This window comes from Miniopterus natalensis, chromosome 3, assembly GCF_054644295.1.
Source record: "Miniopterus natalensis isolate mMinNat1 chromosome 3, mMinNat1.hap1, whole genome shotgun sequence".
Classification (NCBI taxonomy): domain Eukaryota; kingdom Metazoa; phylum Chordata; class Mammalia; order Chiroptera; family Miniopteridae; genus Miniopterus; species Miniopterus natalensis.
Window position 1 is genome coordinate 75,561,269 of NC_142083.1, and position 21,209 is coordinate 75,582,477.

At 45.3% G+C, this 21,209-nt stretch overlaps 1 protein-coding gene across 1 annotated transcript; it reads right to left on the bottom strand.

Annotated features, from left to right (window-relative positions):
- Positions 1 to 1,587: 1,587 nt before the first annotated feature.
- Positions 1,588 to 10,630, bottom strand: RHBDD2 (rhomboid domain containing 2). Its single transcript, XM_016199013.2, has 4 exons — positions 10,401 to 10,630; positions 8,111 to 8,518; positions 4,495 to 4,645; positions 1,588 to 2,180 (listed from the first exon to the last, which is right to left on the bottom strand). Exons 1-4 carry the CDS (start codon positions 10,576 to 10,578, stop codon positions 1,826 to 1,828), a joined length of 1,092 nt encoding a protein of 363 aa, XP_016054499.2. The 5' UTR covers positions 10,579 to 10,630; the 3' UTR covers positions 1,588 to 1,825.
- Between the last annotated feature and the right edge of the window lie 10,579 nt (positions 10,631 to 21,209).

The window sequence follows — 21,209 nt, forward strand, 5'->3', positions numbered from 1 at the left end:
GCTGGCAACCCTAATTCACAATCCAGCTGGGGTCACCCTCTACTTTATCCCCCACCCCATCTAGTGCAGGTCACCTAGGTGCCTGTCACTGCCTGCCCTCATCGGGGCTGGGTGGATTTGTATGTGTCTTATGTGCCTCTAATACCCAGAACCTATCAAGGAGCCAGCTCAGAGTAGGCCATCGGGCTCCTGAAATTAACAAATATGTTACGATATCCATCAAAACCCCTGCTACTTGGCAAGCTTTCTCAATGTGAGCCTGCGAGGAGCTCCAGCTGATGGCTTATTAGAAGCCATGTGCTCTCCTGAGGCTGGTCAAGCGCCTGTTTGCTCACATTCCTGTCGGTTCTGCATCAGAGCCACCCCCTACCCTAAGCTACATTTCATGGGCTCACTTGCCAAAAGGTTCCTGGTTAATTTTGCCCATGGGAGACCCTGATGTTAAGCAGAGAAGCTAGGGCTCTTCTCCCACTCTTGCTTCAGATGCCGTAGCTGCCAGTGCCCGTATCATTCACTCCACAGTATAAGGTCTTAGCAGACAGTCCTTGGCGATCCCACTTGAAGCTCTGGTAACACCTCCTCTTCCCTAATAGTGGCTTCCTGCTGTCACCAATCCCAAGGCTGCCAAACCTTCCTGTTTGCCCTTTCAGCTCTCCCAGCATCTTTGCAACTCATTCCCGTATCAGCTCCCCACTGGGTGGAGGCCATTTGCCTGACTTGACCCCTGCTCTCTCTCCTCTTCGCCATCAAACCCTCCATCACCCATGCCCAAATCCTGCTCCATAATCCCCAGCCAGACCACAGAGACCACAGACCAATGGCAGGTTAGAGGTGGTTTCTTTATATAAAGGTAATCAACACTATGGATGGACCAGCATGCTGCTGTGGTGCACACTGGTCCTTTTCACCACTTCTGCAGCAGAAGTCTTAAGGGGGTGTGGGTGGTCACTGCAGGGGAAAAACACTACACAGGCCTGAGGACTGCTGAGCACACCAGCTGGGAGCTCCCAAAGGGTAGACACAGACACTATACAATCAAGAGCACTATACACAGTGACAGGAAGGAAATACAGAGCTGAAACTAGCCATTGGCAGCTACTGACAGCCCAGGCCCTCTTTTCCCAGGTATTCATTCTTTAGGAGGCAGGACAGCAGGTGGGAGGAGCCCTGGAGTCAAGAAGCCAAGCGGTGCCACTACAGAGTTAGGCGACTTCATGTAATCAGTCTTGCTTCTGCAGCTATAAACTGGTGACAATAAACTATACTTCACAAAGTTGTCATGAGAATGAAAGGACATATATCAAAGTACTCAACACAGAGCCTAGCACATAGAGGTGTTCAATAATTTTTTGTTAAGAAAAACTTAGCTCAGAGAGAACCTTCTTCAGAAGGTCAAGGCCCGTGGCTCGAGGCATGGCTCAGCAGTTGAGCACTGACCTAGGATCCAGGAGATCGTGGTTTGATCCCCAGTCAGGGGCGTGCAAGACGCAGCAGATCAATGACTCTCATCATTGATATTTCTCTCTCTCTCTCTCTTTCTCCTTCTCCCTTCCTCTCTCTGGAATCAATAAAGATATATTTAAAAAAAAAAAAAAAAGCCTGGCCGAGCGTGGCTCAGCAGTTGAGCGTCGACCTAGGATCCAGGCGATCGGGGTTCGATTCCCTGTCAGGGCATATGCCCGGGTTGCGGGCTAGGCAGTGATCAATGACTCTCTCATCATTGATGTTTCTATCTCTCTCTCTCTCCCTCTCCTTTCCTCTCTCTGAAATCAATAAAGATATATTAAAAAAAAAAAGAAAGATCAAGATGTAAGATAATTTCCCATTAGGGGATCAGGACCCTTGAGCCCTCCTTGGAACCTGTAGTCTCTGGAGTGGGCAGGGCCCCAGAATATTCAGTGCCAGGGCAGTTGAGGGGTGTAGGGGGCTGTACTCCTAAGGAGGCCCCTGTGGAACCTGGGTAGACACAGGAGTTAGGGGTTGTGCCAAAATGGTTCTGCACATAACACAGGCCGGAGGCAGGCTGGTAGGGAGGCAGGCTGGGCATGTGACCAGGAGCATAGGCTGGCCAGGAAGCTAGTTTGTGGTCACTGGTATGCTGCATCTGGGCAATGGGGTGGCTTGGAAACAGGTGAGGGTGGCCACTCTGTGTGGGGTATGAGCCGGGTACAGGGTTTAGCCTGGAATGGAATAAGAGAGAAAATGGTCATTCAGTTAGAAATGCCAATGCACACAGCACCCCTAGCTGTCATTCTACATGAGAAAAACTTGGGGTCACTGTGCTGCTTAATATTATAACATGCTTTGGACATCACAGTAACTGGCTCTAAGTACTAAGCAGGAAGGTTAAACTCAACCAAACAGAAAACAGATGCCCAGAGAGGGAAGGACCCATTCATGGTCCTACAGCGAGCCAGCAGGAGGGAGGGATATTGGGCTCATGACTGAGACCACCTGAGTGTAACCTGCTTATAGCAGCTTGCAAACTAGATGGAGAGGGGGACCATATCACAATAGTCAGTGGCTGGCTCAGCAATTTTACCCAAAGAGAAAGGAACCATCCCTGTGGGAAGGAGGGTGGGAAGGCTCTAATAGGGTAGCACAGGGCTTGGGCCCAGGCCTTGTCTGCTCTGAGATTTTCTACCTGTGATTTCAGGAATAAACAAAGTCCTGGCTGAAAGAAACCAAAGTGACAGATGTTGGGAGCTATCTGTGCTGAGGTTATTGACCCCAACATGGACACATGTGGCTGGGACTGTGAATGGAGACATAGCCTAAGTTTTATCCTCTGAACTTTTGTGCAAAGTACCAAACATGGAGAACAAATGCCAACACCACTGATGTCTGTTAGGGAATTGGACTGAACCTGTATACATTTTAATTAAAACTTAACCTTGCAAATCAAACGTACAAGTAATTTCAGACATGGGACACGTAACAACACTTCTTCTGGGATATTTTTAAATGTAGAGGCTTTGGCCTACTGGAAGCTGGACAAGAGCCTCCAGGGGGGCAAAGCTGTCCAGACAGCCACGTCAATTGCCCAAACACACACATTCTAATGTTGCCTGTGTGCCACTGTCAGGCCACCTGGCACCACGTTCTGTTCTGGGTGCCTATGGCAGGCTAGGATAATGAGGGATCAAACATGGGAGGAACTGAAAAAATTACCATGTCCTCCACCCAGATCTGCGCCTCAGGGTGAAGCAGGATCACACATGGCACCAGTGAGTCACAGTTATGGAGTGGTGACTGCAATTCAACGTGGAAGAACTTTCTCATCAGCGGTTGCCTTGGAGAGTGAACTCCCAGCCACCAGGGGGTGTACCTTAAGTCTGGGTGACTGTGACCACTGCCAGCTGTTTTAGAGGGGACTCTTATCACAAAGTGAGATTGTACTCAAGTACCCCTTAAGCCCTCTCTAGGTTCTATGAGAACAATTAAAAGCCCAAATGCCACAATTCACCTCATTCTATATTTAAACAGTCTCCCACACTTTAGCCCCAAGGAATTACTTGCCTGAAGCAAAGTGGGTGAATGTTCATTTTTGTTTTTTACAGTTACCCACATCCCCCAAACATGTGCCTTAGAAAAAATGGTCAAAGAGCCTTGAGCTGGTGAAGACTGAGAACATCCACCTCCTGAAATAAGAGCAGCTTCCAATTTAACCCAAACCCCATATCCAGGCAGTCACAGAGGGCAAATTTTACTCCACAGATGGATGAAGGCAGAAAGGGGCCAATGACATTTTGACTTCACAGTGAGCCCTTCCTTTTGGAGGAACTGTAGAAGGAAAGAAAACCTCTTACAGTGTAGTCTCTGCATGGGCAGAAACCGGAGAACAAGAGGCCAGCAGTGTAGCACAGTAGAATGGGAGTAAGGAAGACCTGGAAGCAGGAGATCCTAGCTCTAGACTGAGCTCTCCTGCCCATGTTACATGGAGAAAAGCTGGTCCTCTTCAGGTCTCCTCTAAAAGGAAGGAAGGATGCTACAAGAGCTCTGTCGGCTTGCCTAATACTTTCATTGAGAATGAGCCTGTACTAGAAAACAGTAAACCTCACCTTCTCTTGTTGGGTGGCCAAGAAAACCCTACCTTTCAGGTTTCAGGCTCTGCTACCTCCCAAGCCACCAAGTCAGCTGTGTGGACTATCTATGCTTCTTACCAGTGTGCCACGCTAGAGCCCAATCCAACCTGCAGAGTGCTTGTGAGCTGAGGGTTGGTAATAACATTAGACAGGGCCACGCCCTCGCTCAGTCTGCTACAAGTCACTCATGTGTGCTTCTAATGCCTTCTTCTTCCCATTCCTGCTCACTCCCTACCTCAGATGCCGTTGGGCAGAATCTCGAGTGCTCAGAAGATGTCTGTGCGTAGATTTTTGAGGCCTAAGGCCACTCATGTCCTGCTCTTCTTTTCCCCATGACACTGAACCGGTTATACCTTCTACAGGCCCTGGAATTACTTTAAGAATAAGATTTAAGAGTTCTGTAACTTACTTCCGGTTCTGGGCTGCCCTTCTTTCAGCTGAAGAGCCTGAGATGTACTTGAACATTGAAATCCTCCTCATAAGGCTGAAAGGGAACTTCTGGTCAAGCTTCAATGCTACTTGCTCTGAGAGGTCGAGGGAATAGCAGTATGTGAGGCCATCTGAGGTTGGCATATTAAGTAAAATTGGAGGCAGCTAAAGAGAGGAGGGCTGAACACTCCCCAGAGAAGAATACAGGTTCCCACATTTATTACACAGGGGCATTAGTGCTTTTTCCACCATAAACTGCCTGATATTTCAAGCTCAGAGGAAAACAAAAGTTGAGTTTCCATCACCTATATCTGAGGGAGAACAGGGCCCAGCAAAAGGAGAGGGCAGAGCTCTGGCTGGTGTGGCTCAGTTGATTGGGCATCGTCCTGGGCAGGGGGATGCCCGGTCAGGGCACATGCCCAGGTGGAGGGCTCGATCCCCAGTAGGGATTGTGCAGGAGGCAGCCGATCAATGTTTTGCTGTCACATCGATGTTTCTCTCTTTCCCCCTTCCTCTTTTAAGAAAACCCAAAACAATAAAAGTCTTTAAAACAAGAAGAGGGCAGATACGTGCTAACACTTCTCCTCCCCTTATGCCAACCCACCCCATTTCTTGAGCCCCTTTAACCCCTGCAGTCAGAAGCCAGCACACACCTGCCCTTGTAGTGGGATGAGGCAGAGACTGTCCTAATACCTTATGGAGGGGACTGATATCTTCTTGCACTTTTGTCCCAAATAGAAGGTACCCTGCCTCAATATGACCAAGTGAACTTCATGTGGGTCTCTTTGGCAGCACTTCCCCCACACTGTCATTACCCCCAGTGATGTGATAACACTTGGGTCATCTGTGTCACCCCATCACTGCCTAGGAAGCCACCAAGATTTAGCCTTCATCCATCCATCCCTCCCTCCAACAAATATTTATTGAATATGTAACATATACCAGGAACTAAGGAATAAATAATAAATGTCAGGCAAGGAGTAAATAACTGGGGTAGAATAAGTGGTGAGAAGCAAAAGCTGATCTATTGAAGAGCCTGCTGGGGATCCTAACCTAGTCCAGAGAGATCATGGAAGGCTTTCTCTACAGAATAATGTGTATGCTGAACCCTAAATTGTGAGTAGCAACAGCTAGGTAAGGGGGGGAGGGGTGGTATACAGGGTAGAGCAAAAGTAGGTTTACAGTTGTTCATATGGAAAACAATATAATAAATAATAATACAAGAATAAACTGTATTTCACCTACTAACAACTATAAACCTGCTTTTGCCCCACCTCGAATTATCTGAAAGGAGTCTGCAATAAACTACAAGTGTTTATTGTAAACTCTAGAGCAACTATTAAAAAATAAGACAAAGAGATAAATAATCAAACAGAAGGTAGAATACTAAAAAATATAATTGAAGGCAGAAGAGGGGGGAAAAGAACACTTGAGACAAAGAGAAAACAAAGGGCAAGCTGGTAGACTTAACCCCAATCATATCAATAATTACACTAAATGTAAATGAGCTACACATGCCATTTAAAAGGCAAAGACTGGAGAACCAACAATATGCTATCTACAAGAAACATGCTTTGAATATAAAGACACATTAAAAATATAAGGATGGAAAAATATATACCATGCAAATCCCAATTTTAAGAAAGCAGAAAGCTGGAATAACTATATTAGTACCAGACAACAAAGGCTTTAGGGCAAAGAATATTAACAGAGATCAAAAGAGTCAATTTCATAATCATAAAGGGGGAACTCATTAAGACGACATAATAATCCTAAATGTGTATGCATCCAATAATAGTTTCAAAATATTTGAAGGAAAAGCTGATGAGAACTGAAAGGAAAAAATAGACAAATTCACAATTTTAGTTGGAGATTTCAACTGTCTCTCAGTAATTGAGAGAACAGGTATAAGGGTATAGAAGGCTTGAACAACATCAATATCAACACCTTGACCTAACTGGCATATATTAAACACTATACCCACCAACTGCAGAATGCATATTCTTTTCACATACAACCTGAAAATCACTACATATTTAGAAATTAAGCAACTCACTTATAAATAACCCCTGGGTCAAAGAAATCCCAAGGGAAATTAGAAAATGCTTTTAACTAAATGATGATAACACAACATATCAAAATTTGTGGGATGCAGTAGTATTTACAGGGGATTTAAATTTTCATATTAGGAAAAAGATTTAAAAGCAATAAAATTAAATTAAAATAGAAAAATAATAGCTGTTATCAATATGTATTTATTTATACACTACCTATCCTAATAGCTAATTGAATCACAAATTAAGAGAGATTTTAGGAATGCATCTGTCTAACCCCAACACTACAAATTCTGATGTGATGTGCAGGCCAGTGTGGCTCAGTTGGTTGAGCGTTGTCCCAAGGTTGCTTGTTCAATTCCCGGTCAAGGAACATGCCCAGGTTGTGGGCTCAATCCCTAGTAAGGGGCGTCCAGGAGGTTGTTGATCAATGTTTGTCTCTCACATCAGTGTTTCTCTCTCTCTCTCTCTCTCCTTCTCCCTTCCTCTCTATTAAAATAAAATTAATTTAATTTAAAACAAGTAACCCACTTTGTATTTTAGTTACCCCCTCCCCCAAATGCAAGAATATTTATACAAGTGATGTAAAACTTACCCTAAGTTTTTTGTTTGTTTTTTAATAAGTTTTTATTGATTTTACAGAGAAAGGGAGAGGGAGAGAAACGTTGACTGCCTCCTGCACTCCCTCTGCTGGGGATCAAGCGAGTATTGAACCGGGACCTCTTGGTGTATAGGTGGACACTCAACCACTAAGCCACACCAGCGGGCTTATCCTAACTTTTTAACCACCTATATGGTAAAAGCCTATCATAAAAAAAAAAAAAAAAGTGTTGTTTTTTGTGTGTATGTGTTTTTTACTGAAAAAAAGACTAACCCAAACAAAAACTAAAACAAACAAACCTGTTTCCTGTTCCTTTCATGGAACATATCCAGTTCATGGGTATTTCAGATTCTTCCAATGAAAACTCTTAACATAATTCGTCAAACGCACATTTACACCTTAGTTTACAAGGAAAAATATAAGAACTTTTTGTTGTTGTTAATCTTCACTGAAGATATTTTTTCTATTGATTTTTAGAGAAAAAAGCAAGGGAAGGGGTGGTGGGAGACAGGAAAACACTGATGTGAGAGACACACATTGATTGGTTGGCTTCTGCATGTACCCTGGGGCGGGGGACCGAACCTGCAACCCGGGTAGTGCTTGTGACCGGGAATCAAACTCCTGACCCTTCAGTGCTCAGGCCGCTGCTCTAACCACTAAGACATACCAGCCAGGGCCATATTAGAATATTTTCCTAACTGGCAGTACTAAGCAGGCACAAAAAGATAGCTATGTTAATACTTTCCAGATGAGGAAATTCTAGCCTAGAAGAGGGAAGCAACCAACCCACCCAGGGCCACATGGTTTTCAAAGCTGAATGCTAGAATCCAGATTATCTATATTTGAGCCCACGGCTTTACCTACATGACCCCTGTAGACCCTCCAACTTGGTCCACCCTTTGGGATGTCATCATTCTATCGTTCCCTTCTAGGAAGGATACATGCTAGCCCAACTCCAAGTCCACAGACATTACTGAGAAAAGAGGTCTGGGGAATGAGCCAGGAGGCACACAGCAGGAGCCACGGCACCAGCATTGAAGGTACAACCATGCCAAATACCAGGGCTCTCCTCATCCGAGAGCGGACAGCGTTGACTCCCAGCATGGCAAAAGCCACTGGGGTGAAACCTCTGGCATCCTCCATCTCCCCCAGCTTGGACAGTGATGACACGGCCTCAAATGACAAATAGACGATAGCGGAGATGAGGGTGAAGATCACGGTGAAGAAGCAGTGACGGACGGTGCCCACGGTTCTCTCAAAATTGCCAGCAAAGCGCCAGATGATGATAGCACCGCAGAGCAGGGAGACTGGATTCTCATAGACAAATATGTAGGTCACCAGCCTGTAAACTGCAGAGGGAGCTGGGTTAGAGGCTGACAGTGGGTTGCTCCAAGTTACAACCCACCTAGAAAAGGGGGAGTAGCTCCCATAATAAACAACTGAGAACCAGTGAAAATCAGCCAGGAGCCAAGATAAGCAGTGGGAAGCAACAATGATCAGAACCTAAGACTCAAAATAGAGGCATGAATGTTTAAATCCCTGCTCTTTCCCACACCTGGAGTAAGTCTCATCAGTAACTGATTTCCACGTGAAAAAATAAGTAACACTTTTTAGCATGGGATGATCTTCAAATTTGTAATTTGCTTTATGCCCCCTTTTTAGGTTTTAATACTGACCTATCTCACCAGGCAGTTTGAGGGTTAATTAATTGTAACAGCTTCAGGGTGGATTGAGTGGGTGTCCCTTAACACTCTGTGTGCCAGTCTCCTCGGCTGTAATCCTGACCTCTCCTTCCATAGTGGCTGTTCAGAGGAAGAAAAAAGGGACCATGAATTATTTTGCACCTATAAAGATTATCACTATAATCTAGATATAAAAGATATAAAAATTATCACTAAGAATATAGATGTAAAACTCAGAAGTCTTCCTTGAGAGTGCTTACCCAATCCTACAGGTAGAGTGACACTTTATGTGCAATAAGACAGAAACGAATTTCACTTTTATATTTCTAAAAGCAGTCATCTCTTATGTACTTTTATGTCCTTATAGGCCAAAACATTAAACTGAAGGAGGGGGACTGGTGAAGTGGCAGTAATACTGGACTTAGGAACCTGAAGACTTGGAGTGTAATCTTGACTTTATGTGTGCAGGCTGGCTGACTTTAGTCAAGTTACTGGCTGAGCTTAGTCAAGTTACTGGCTGAGCTTAGTCAAGTCACAGAGCCTCTTGGCTTGTTTCCTCATTGTGAAATAACATATTATACTTGAGGCCTTCAAAGGTCTTTTATGTGTCTAATACTCATATGCCCATGAATCCCACACTCAGAGAAGCTGTAAATTAAAGAAAAAAGGGGAGCTCAGATTAGGGTGACATTTTGCAACTGCCTATGACATGCTCTGTGTCCCAGTGGGGGAAAGTTTTAGATTTGAACAGGGAGGCAGGCTATGACCCTAAGTCAGGCCATCTCTGTTAGACTTCATTATCTAAAGAGTATGCCATTATTTGTTGAATACTTCCAAAGCTAAATAATGGACAATAATAAAGCCTACATCATGGGATCACTGAGAGGATTAAATGAGTTTAATGCATGTGAGTGTGCTTTGCAAAACAGCAAGGGTCATATAAATTTCCCATTTCCTCCCCAGAAAAGAATGGGATTTTATTGCAGATGTTTCTACTTAATTGGTCTGCAAATTTCTCTCCCCCAAAGAAAACAAACACCTCTCCCAAAGGCACAAGATGCCCCTCCCCATGAGCTGGGAATCTGAGTCAGGATTAAGATACAAACGAAGCAGAAGAAATCTTAAACCTCAAGAGGCCAAGACGCTTATAGGGGTAGCCACAGATAAAGTTGTAATGTCTTGATGAAGGCTCGAGAAAAAAATTTCAGTGGGGGTTAGGCCCTGAAGCAGACTTAAGTGTGTATATGACAAGGGAGAGGGAGAGGAAAAACCCTTCTCCTCGAAAATCGAGTATGGGTGAATGAAACCTGTGGAGACAGGGAAGGGAACAATTTAGAGTAGGGAAAGGTTACAGTGACGACGAAGATGGGGATCTGGAAAGACAAAGACGTGGAATATGGGGCTGGTCCTCCGGGTAGGGAGAATGATGATGCGTACGGAGTAGCTGGAGGTAAGGCCTGACGGCGCGGGTGCTGGGAGGCCGAAGCCCTGGGCCTGGCGAGGTCGGAGGAAAAGGGCTGACACCGCGAGCCGGGGCGGCCCTGCTCACCTTGCCAGTTGCGCAGGCAATCGGATCGCAGCGAGAGGCCGGAGGGCGGCAGGGGCGGCTGCAGCAGGAACAGGCGGGGCGCGGACACCAGTAGTGAAAGCAGCGCAGTGAAGAAGGTGGCAGATGGCACCTCTGGACACAGGGACCAAATCCGACAACGGGATTCCGAGACAGCCATAGCAGCCAAAGAGCCCGCGCCCGCTGGGCGTCGACTATTCGCTAGATCCTTCCGCTTCCCAGAGGCTATCTCCCTGACAACAGCTGCGGAGGCGGCCGGAAGTTCCGCCTCTCTCAGGCTCAGCTCGTTCGGAGCTGCCCAATCCGCTCGCGCGGACCAGTCTCTCCCGCGCGCAGACTTCTGAGAGTCTCCCGTCACCCTCTACCTGAGCGGGCTGATGGCCGGCCCGGCTCCGGTTTGTGATTTGAGTTTCGTCATCCGCGCTCTAGGTACCTAATGACTATTGTCCCTTGTGGTTTACAGAACTCTCCCTCTCCCTCTCCCCTCTCCTCCTCCCCCTCCCCCCTCCCCCTCTCCCTCATCTGTGTTTATCCTGGTTATACAGATGAGGAAACTGAGCTTTGGGGAGGTCCCTGGGAAATTCAGTTACATGGCGAAGACAGAATTAGAACTCAGGTCCTCCCACTGCTAAGGAACAGGTAGGGGGCCAGGACACCTATGCTGTGACCTGAGTTTGGCCAAGTGTACAGCTTGGGCAGCCTTCCTTGGCTGTGTTGGAGAGACAGGAGTGTGCGACTAGAGAGGGATTCTGTGAAGACACTGAAGAAAATGTACTATAACACCTTATTAATCAAGAGCTATTTCAGCACTTCAAGATAGAAAAGCGCTTTCATCAGAGAACAGCTGTTTAAGGTAGAACACTGGGATATAGTTTCCCCTACTACAGATGCTCTAGAAGTTGAGGCAAACCTGTCCAAGGTCCCAAGTGGGAAGTGGTAGGACTGAGATTTGAATCGGGCTTGCTAGGTTCCAATTTTCTGCCCTTTTCACTATAGTATTTCCCTCTAATATCCTGCCTTCCTGTCTGTAAATTTGACTTGAGGCCACACAGACTACTGAAAAATAAATGCTTCACAGTCTGCTGGATATTCAGATCCATTCTCAGCTCCCACTCTACCACTTCTTTGTAGCTCTGGCAGTATCTGTGTTCCCCTGAAGCTCAGGAAGAGAATATGAGATTCTTCTTTTGTGTTTAGTATTAAAATATAACCATATAATTTTCCAGACATAAATGTAAAGCAGTGGGACATAATTAAGTGAATACTGCATACATTTAAACTAATGCTGCTCATGACACAGCAGTGGTCATGAAAGTTAAGGTTTTACTGAACAGGATACAAAATATGAATCAGGAGTGTGGTGGAGCTGCTAAAAATAGTGGATGGGATCTTAGGCTGCTGGAACTGAAGTCTGGACTTAGGAAAAAGTAAAGGGGTGGTGATCCCATTTCCTTTATGCCAGTCAGGCCATACCAGGAGTTCTGGGTCTACTTCTAGGCCCAGGGGTGGGGAACCTTTTTTCTGCCAAGGGCCATTTGGATATTTATAGCATCATTTGAGGGCCATACAAAATTATCAACTTAGAAATTAGCTATGGAAAAAGCTCCTAGATTTATTGAATTTTGAGTCCTGCCTGTGGTTGCCTTGGCAGGGCCAGACCAAATGATTTTGAGGGCTGTATGCAGCCTGTGGGCCAGATGTTCCCCACCCATTAGACACACACTCTGCAAAAGGATGTGGAAAAACTAGAGCTTGTCAAACAGTGACCAGGATTGGGAGGCAGAGGAGGAAAGGGACCAGAGAGACTTCCCTTCCAGAATGGGCCCCTGGCTGTAACTATCTGAAGGGCTTTCCTGGAGAAGAGGGAGTAGATTTATTTTGTTTCTCTCCAGAGTGAAGCACTGAGGCAGAATGGTGGAAATGACACAATTGGAGACACACTTAAGAAAGAACTTTCTGACAGTTTGGGTTGTCCATCCATGGAATGGGTTGCTTTGATCAGTAGTGGGCTCCCTGGTACTAGATATGTGCTAGCAGAGGCCATCTGGTGACTTGATGAGAATGTTGAAGGGATATTCAGTCATCAGGTTGAAGGTGGAACTAGATGCCTTTTTAAATCTTTTTGGATCCTCAGTTCTCAAACTTCACAAACAAACACAAATGCATATGGAGGGTTGATACATCTACCATTTACCAGAGGGTCCAGGATAATCTCATATGGTCACCTCCTTAATGATTGTAGTGACTTCATATATCCTATAGCTAAGGGCTGTGTAGTCTAATGCAGGGAGCACCCAGAGGTTTCCTGTCTCTCTAATTCTGTCTTTGTGATTCTGCCTCCTCCTCATTTTTTCCCAAATTATGCTTCCAGAAAAACCCCAGGACCTTCCCTAAGCCTAGGGGATAGAGAACTGGAATGAGAAAACAGCCTCCTTAAGCAGGCAGGCATAGGGATGGGGCACCTCGGGACCACAAGATCATTTTTATCCTATCTGTTTTGCCCTTGGTCCACAAAGAGGCTTCCAGCCTCAAATGTGCTACCCAGACACACCTATTTATAGTTCCACTGGGCATTTTCCTCCTACTTGGAGAGTGCCTGGTTCTCCATGTCCCAGACTTTCAGGCTGGGGAACAGGTGACTTCTCAGGAAGAACACAAACCAGTGTGGACATTTCTAGCTCAAATCTGTGAGCAAATTCTGTCATCTTGTAGCGACAAGGGGCTACGTCTTATGTGGCCACAGAATTTGGAGGTCGAATACACATTCACCACACACACTTGAGACGGAGTTGAGGCAACAAAACACTATTTATTGGAGCATTAAGTAAAACAGACAGAGTAAAGCAAAGTAAGGCAAAGAGTAAAGTAAGTCCTCACCACCCGAAGAGTGTTTCCAAGATGCAGGGGAACTGAGGCAGCGCCTTGGCCGCAGGGTGTCCAGCAAGTGTCCCTGTTGGAGAGTTCCGACTAGGGCCCCTCGGGAAGCTATTCTTACAGGATTTCTTGTAAGTGCTTGATTTATGGTGTTTTCTATAGCAACAGGGCAACCTACGTGTGGTTACCATAACCGTGTGTGGGGGGGCATCTCTACGTGATCCTATTCATGCATTCCACTGGTGGGTCAGCTATTGGTCACCCTGGAAGGCTGGTGAGGCTGTCCTGAGCTCACTGCTGCTAACAAAGGAGTCAATGCCCGGGTGCTGCCCTGGCAGAACGTTCCTAGAACACAAGTGGAAGGCACAAAGGGACACCTACTCCCTATTGTCTTAACACATCTCTACCTACAACCTATTCCTCACCCAACAGCCTGGGTGGTTTATTAAAAAGTAAATTAGAAGGTTCCCCTGTTATAATTTATAATTAATAGGACATCCCAAGTGTCCAATTCCCTGCTAACCTTCCTCAGCTCATCTACTACTCTTCATACGCTGTGGGAGACAGAATAATGACCCTCATAGATGTCCATGTCCTAATCCCCAGAACCTCTGTGTAGCAAAAGGGAGTTTGCAGATGTGATTTAGAAATCTTGAGATGGGAAGATTGTCCTGGATTATCTGAGTGGGCCCAATGGAATCCTGAGGAGACAGAAAGGTCAGAGGGAGAGAAGATGATGTGACAGAAGCAGAGGTTGGAGCTATGTGCTTTGAAGATGGAGGCAGGAGCCACCAGCCAAAAAATGAGGCAACCTTGAGAAGCTGGAAAAGACAAGGAAACTGATTTCCCCCAAGAGTCTCTAGAAGGAACAGCTCTGGCGACACCTTTTAGCCCTATAAAACCCATTTCATACTTCTGATCCCCCAGACCTGAAAGATTATAAAGTTGTTGGGTTTTTTCCAATTCATCTTATTGTGGTAAAATACATATAACATTTACCATCTTAACCATTTTAAGTTAAGTGGTATTTAATACATTAATAATGTTCAACCAGCACCATCCCCTATCTCCATAAATCTTTTCATCTTGTAAAACTGAAACTCTATGCCCATTAAACAATAACTCCCCATTCCACATTCCCCTAGCTCCTGGAAACTGCCATTCTACTTTCTGTCTATAGGGATTTTGACTAGGTACCTCATGTAAGTGGAATCATGCAATATTTGTCTTTTTGTGACTGGCTTATTTCATGTAGCATCATGTCCTCAAAGATCATCTATGTTGTAGCATATGTCAAAATTTCCTTCCTTTTTAAGGCTGTATAATTTTTCATTGTATGGATATGTCACGTTTCGTTTATCCATTCATCTGTCAGTGGACACTTGGGTTGCTTCCAGCCGCTAGCTATTGGGCATAATGCTGTTGAGAACATAGGTGTACAAATATCCCTTTGAGACTTAGTTTTCAATTTTTTTTAATCCTCACCTGAGGATATTTTTTTCCATTGCTTTTTCAGAGAGAGAGAAACATTGATGTGAGAGAGACATCAATTGGTTACCTCCTGCATGGGTCCCAACCAGGCCAGGGATGGCACCTGCAACCAAGGTATGTACCCTTGGCCAGAATCAAACCCGGGACCCTTCAGTCCGAGGGCCGATACTCTAACCACTGAGCCAAACCTGCTAGGGCAGTTTTCAGTTATTTTGGGTGTATATCCAGGAGTGAAATTGCTGGATCATATGATACTTCTATTTTTAATATTTTGAGGAACCACCATACTGTTTGCTACAGCAGCTGCACCATTTTACATTCCTACGAACAGTGCACAGTTCCAATTTCTCTATGCCCTATCAACACGTTATTTTTTTTTCATAGTAGCCATCCTATGGCTACTAAGGGTGTGAAGTGGTAATTTGTGTTGTTTTGAGCCACTGAGTTTGTAGTAATTTGTTACAGCAGCAATAGGAAAGGAATATATTCTGCTCTTCTCCTGGATCTTAGTGTGGTGGTCTCCTTAGCCATCAGGTCTCCAGCTCAGATGCTGCTTCCTCAGGAGGGCCTTCCCAGATCACCCTCCTGTTATTTCTTCTTTCAGTGCAACTTACCGTAGTCTCAAGTCATCTCACCTATTCATGTCTCTACTTATTTCCTTGTCTGTCACTATTACTAGACTAAGCTCCCCAAGGGCAGTGACCTGCTATATCCCCAAGCACCTAGAATAGAACCTGGTACATAGTCGGTGCTCAGAAATATTTGTTAGTCCCTCTACACAACTGGTGTTTTTGGAGTGCCGAAGAAAAGGCTGCAGGGGGTCAGAGGTCTTGAGGAGGTGATAAGCACTGAATGTTTCACTTTGCACCACTGAGACAGCTCTGGAACCAGTGCCAACCAGCCACCTTGGCTAGGCAGGGTGTTCCTGGATTTATACCCCCAAACCCCCACCTCTACCCCATGATGCATCTGCAGAAGGAATGGAGTGACTGCAGTTCTGGAGAGGCTGGGGGTAAGGTGAGGACTACACCTCACCCACCCCCACAGGTGCTCCAGGGACACAGGACATCAGGTCCCTAGAGCCCCCCCAAGTGGTCCCAGCTTCTCAGGCAGAAGCCCATTGAGCAGCATCACTTATTGGCCTACTCTTCCCTCTCTTCCTTCCTATCCTGTGAGGATGGCAGCAGTACAGATGGCTTTGGTTATCAGTTCCCTATTCAAGCTTCTTTTAGCGGTTCTGGAGCCTCTAAGCCATGTCCTTACTGTCCCCTGGTGGACAGCTCAGTGCAGGGTTCTTGAGTCTGGTGGAGGTGCTTATCACCTCCTCAAGGCCAGATACTGCCCCTTCTTGGTTGTCTCAGGAAGCGGCTCGAAGTTACATGGCTGGCTTTAGTCTGGGGACAGCTGAGCCTCCCCCTTAGGTCCAAAATCCTGATGGCAAACACTCAAGGTAATGGGACTACAGCCTTATGTGGCATTCATTTGCCAAGCCATCTCTTCCCAGTTCTCTTTTTCAACACTCACAGCCCTTTGCCTAAGCACCCCCCCCTCCCAAGGGAAGGAATGCCAACTTCCCCCCACTCCTGGCTGACTTCTGGTTTCTACAATGATCCTCTTGGGTTATTCAAATATTATCTCTAGCCCTGGCTGGGTAGCTAAGTTGGTTGGAGTGTTGTCCCGATGCACCAAGGTTGAGGGTTCGATATCCAGTCAGGGCACACACAAGAAGCAACCAATGAATGTGTAAATAAGTGGAACAACAAATCGATGTCTCTCTCTCCCTCTCAAATCAATTAAAAAACACAAAAATTATCTCCAATGTTAGTAAAATGGTTGTGTGTTTACAGTCTAGTATGATATAGCTACACAAAATATGCTGCAGTTTAAAATTATATTTATCAACCCAAGAGAAGAGAAAACATACATCTACACAAAAATTTGTATCAGGATGTTCATAGCATTATTCATAATAGCCCTAAAGTCGAAACAACCCAAATGTCCATCAGCTTGTGAATGAATAGACAAAAGGTGGTGTATACATACAGTGAAATATTCAGCCACAAACAAGAATGAAGTACTGAACATGCTATATAATATGGATGAAATTGAAAACATGCTAAGTGAAACAAATCGAAAGGAGCACATATTGTATGATTCCATTATATGAAATGTCCAGAGTAAGCAAATCCGTAGAGACAGAAAATATTTAGTGGTTGCCAAGGGCTGGAGGAAAAGGGGACTAGGGAGTGAGTGCTAATAGGTATGGTATCTCTTTATTGGGGTGATAACAATATTTTACAATAATGTTGAGGGCTGCATAACTCTGAATATATCGGAAACTACAGAACTGTACACTTAAAATAATGAATTTTATGGTACGTGAATGATATCTCAATAAAACATGTGCAAAGAAATACAAATGAAAAAAAGCTAAAAACCTGGTAGAAATGTGTACCAAAGAGAATGAATTTTACTGTGCATTAGTTTAAAAATAAATTTTAAATAAGAAGGAATTTCAAGTATCTTGAGGGCGACCCTACACCTGAATCAAATTTGTACCTCCCAGAAAGTCTAGTACATTGCCTTATGCTTAGCAGTTGTGTATTAAAGTCAATGATAATGAAATAGAAATTATTTTCTTTGGGCAAGCATTAGCACCTCTAGGGCAATTACTCTTCCAATCCCATGGCCCAGTGCTAACAAATCCTATTTCTCCACAGTTGACAAGCCTTCAGTTACGATGAGTGCACATTGACCTGGAAAGTCACTTTCTGAGGTGTTGCCAACCTAGGTCAATGTGCTCTCTGCCTTCCAGGAAAAAAATACACACCCTCAGTCTGACTGGATAGACTGCCTTCCATCCACAACTTCTCTTCCATACATTGTAACCCAATTTCCTGTGCCCCTCCCCCCTGGAGTTTGTACACATGTGTACACACACAATGGGTTATAACATGAGCAAGACATAACCTTTCATTGGGTGAAGCCTCTGAGATTTGCAGGTTTATCTTTCTCATCAAGGCCCTGAAGCAAATAGATGGCATACACACTCAAAATGGGGCCCTTGAGGGGAACTTAATAAAGGGACTATTTATAAATGAGTAGGTGAGGTAGGGTTGGTATAGTACCCCAGGGCTGGGGATGGCTGAAGCCATTATACCTCCTAGACTTGAAGGGGCAAGGGGAGGTCATTGTTCCTGGGCCTGATGAGTGTATCTGTACCAGTAGAGGGATGAGCCAGCTTGCTGGTACCTCCCATTAGTCAACTTCCCCTGAAGCCAGAGAGCCAGGGAGTTTCTTGGTGTGGTGCATAAAGGTCAGCTTCCTCTACAGAGAAGGATGTAGAAGGGTGGAGAGTGTGTCTGGAGGATGTAAAATACCCTTTCTGAGCTGCCCCTGCAGTTATGGTAGATTACACCACAACCAAGAGTCAACCTCCCTTACAGGAATTTATTCTCCACAGTTTGTGATTGGGGCAGGGTGAGGGCAGTGAGGAGGGGCGGAGAGGGGAGGGATACATCAACTTTTGAATCAGAACACCTGAATTTAAAGGAATAATAAGATGTACTTCCCAAATCTGAAGAGGACCAAACAAGTTAATATGTGTGAAAGTTTCACAATGTTGCTCAACTACTTGTGTCTATTTTTAAAACATTTTCATCTCCCCAAAGTAAAACTGAGCACTTATCAAGCAGTCACTCCCTCCCCAGCCCCTGGCAACCACTGATCTGCTTTCTGTCTCTGTGGATTTAGTTTTCTGGGTATTTCATACAACTTGTGACCTTTTGTGCCTGTCTTCTTTCACTTAGCATAATGTTTTCAAGGTTCAGCTGTGTTGTAGCATGTATCGTTGCTTCATTCCTTTTTATGAATAACAGTTCATTTTGAGTATATCACAATTGTTTATCTGTTCCTCCCTTGGTGGACATTTGGATTGCTTCCACCTTTTGGCTGTTATGAATAATGCTGCTATGAACATTCACGAACAAGTGTTAGTTTGGGTGCCTGCTCTCAAATCTTTGGGGTATATTCCTAGAAGTAGAATTGCTGGGTGTTTTAAAGGTATCCAGAATTTGTTTTAATCAGGTATGGTAAGACATGCAGACATGGAAATCACTGTCATGAAGGAAGTGATCCCTAGAAACAGAAGGCACAGCATGTCACACAGGGCCACATGAGGAACCACCAGAATTGGCTAGGAGGCACAGGGAGCTGGGGAAAATGTAGGCAAGAGCCTTTATTATGCTTTCTGTGGGAAGGAACAGGCAAGGCAGTGTAAGCAGGGTTAGAATTGGCAAGGTTAAATAATTTTGGCAAGCTCTGGGTCATAGAGTCTGGCCCTCATTGGGTGGTACCTGGCCATGGGGTGATTAGGGCAGGGGGATAGTGGCCTGGAGTGGAAAGTCCATAATGGAGATGGTTGGGGGTGTGGGCTCTGGATTGGTTGGTTGGTTTGCACATGAAAGGCCCACTCACAGGCTGGTGAGTTGTAATCTCTAGGAATTAGCTAAGGGGGGGGTCGGGTGGGGGGGTCTCTTGAGTATCAGCAAGGCCCCAGGTGTTGAAGCATCAAAATACAAAAAAATAAAAAGACATGCTTAACACACTGGACCACCTGGTAATTCTATGTTTAATGTTTTGAGGAACTGTTAAACTGTTTTTATAGCAGCTGCACCATTTTTGCCCTTTCGATTCTCCTTTCAGTGATGTCTTCGGCCACCAGACTTTGTGGATCAGCAGAATCTGATCCTGCCTTGGCTTCCAAGCAGGAGCTATTTCTACAAGGAGAAGAATGGGACCTACTCACAGGTGAGACAGAAAAACTGGGTGGTTAGGGCTTCCTGTCCCCTTCTTGCTTTCTTAGGGTTCAGTCTCCTCAGCTGTGGCCCAGCAGAAGGAACCTTGTCCACATGCTCAGAGACCTTCCCTCCTCCTGTACCCACCTGCTTTCAGTGAGCTTCAGGTTAGTAAGTATCTTCCAACCTCCCTCTCAGCACCACTCTTTTCCCTCCTTGCATCTCTTAGAACTTAAGGACCAGGAGCCCCCTATGTTCTTATCCTGGGCCCCACCCAGTGGTATGCCAAAGCTGGCTTCCACTGACCTGGGAGAGCATCTCTCCCCAACTCCACTTTTGGTGACATCAGGTCGAAAGCTTGAAATCAGCCATGTTAGGAGTACTTACATCATAGGAATTGGCAAACCCTACAAATCAGAGCTTTCCCCACAGAGCCAGTTGTTAAACATTTACCAGCACATCACTGGCCTCATCTGTCAACCAAGACCTACCAAGGTGTTTGCTGATAACTGGTGGTCAGTATCAGCTGCTTTTATGTGAAGTTCCTGAATCCCCTTCCCCAGCAGGTCAGCCTGGCCCCAGGGAGCAGAGCCAGCCAGGTGGTGGCAGATGTCAGTCAGGCCAGTATGCTCTGAAATGGCAAGAACAAGGGGATATGGGTAGAGCATGGTTAGTTTCTGCTACAGACTGATTCATTCTCTCTCTCTCTCCTGGTTTTGTTTAATACTTGGGGGTTTATTTCAGTGTGCATTGGAAAAATACAGCCAGTATGCTGAAGCTGTGATTTTATGGATATTTTTAGATGAAGTCAATTTTTAAAAAAATCATTAAGTGTATAGTAAATTGGATGGTGAGCAGAAAGATAAAAATTACAGAGATGACGAGAATGAAGTTTGGTTGTTGGTGATGAAATACTAGTGAAGACTTTTAGGCAGGGGAGTAACCAGGGCTAGTTGGCACTGTAGGAAGAGCTTTCTTGCATCTGTGTGCAGAAAGATTGGAAGGAGGCAAGTTGGGAGGCAGTGCAGTGGTGTTGAGAAGGAACAGACAGATCGGGTAATGTTAAATAAGTAGAATCAGTAAAAGTAGAGATGTTACTAGATATGGGGAGGAGGACAGTGGTGCCTTCTCTGGATAGTAAGGTACAACACACTAGCTGCATTTAAGGTAACCAACCTCCGAACCTTACCTCCTTCTCATCATTTTCTGGAACTCTGCCACATTCTGCTGCTCACCAGGCTTCCCCCTGCTCATGTTCTTCCCCTTGGCCTGGAATGCCCTTGACCCCTTGTCCCCCTGGAGCTCTTGCTTGTCCTTCCCTGCTGCTTCCCTGATCTCCCATACAGAGGCACATCTTCCTTTGCTGTCCCAGAGCCCTTTGCACCTGACAGGTGCCTGGCACCAGCAACAACTCCCCCTTGTTACCATTTATTTCAGGCCAGGCACTGTGCCAGGAACTTTATGTACAGCAGTTCTCTTTCTCCATATAACACCACTGGGAAGCAAAGGGTTTCATTCACCGCTTACAGATGACAAAACTGAGGCTGATATAGTCAGAATCTGAACACAGGCCGAAGTGCATCTAAAGCCCAGGATCTTAATCACTCTGATCCCTGTGCCTTATTGTACT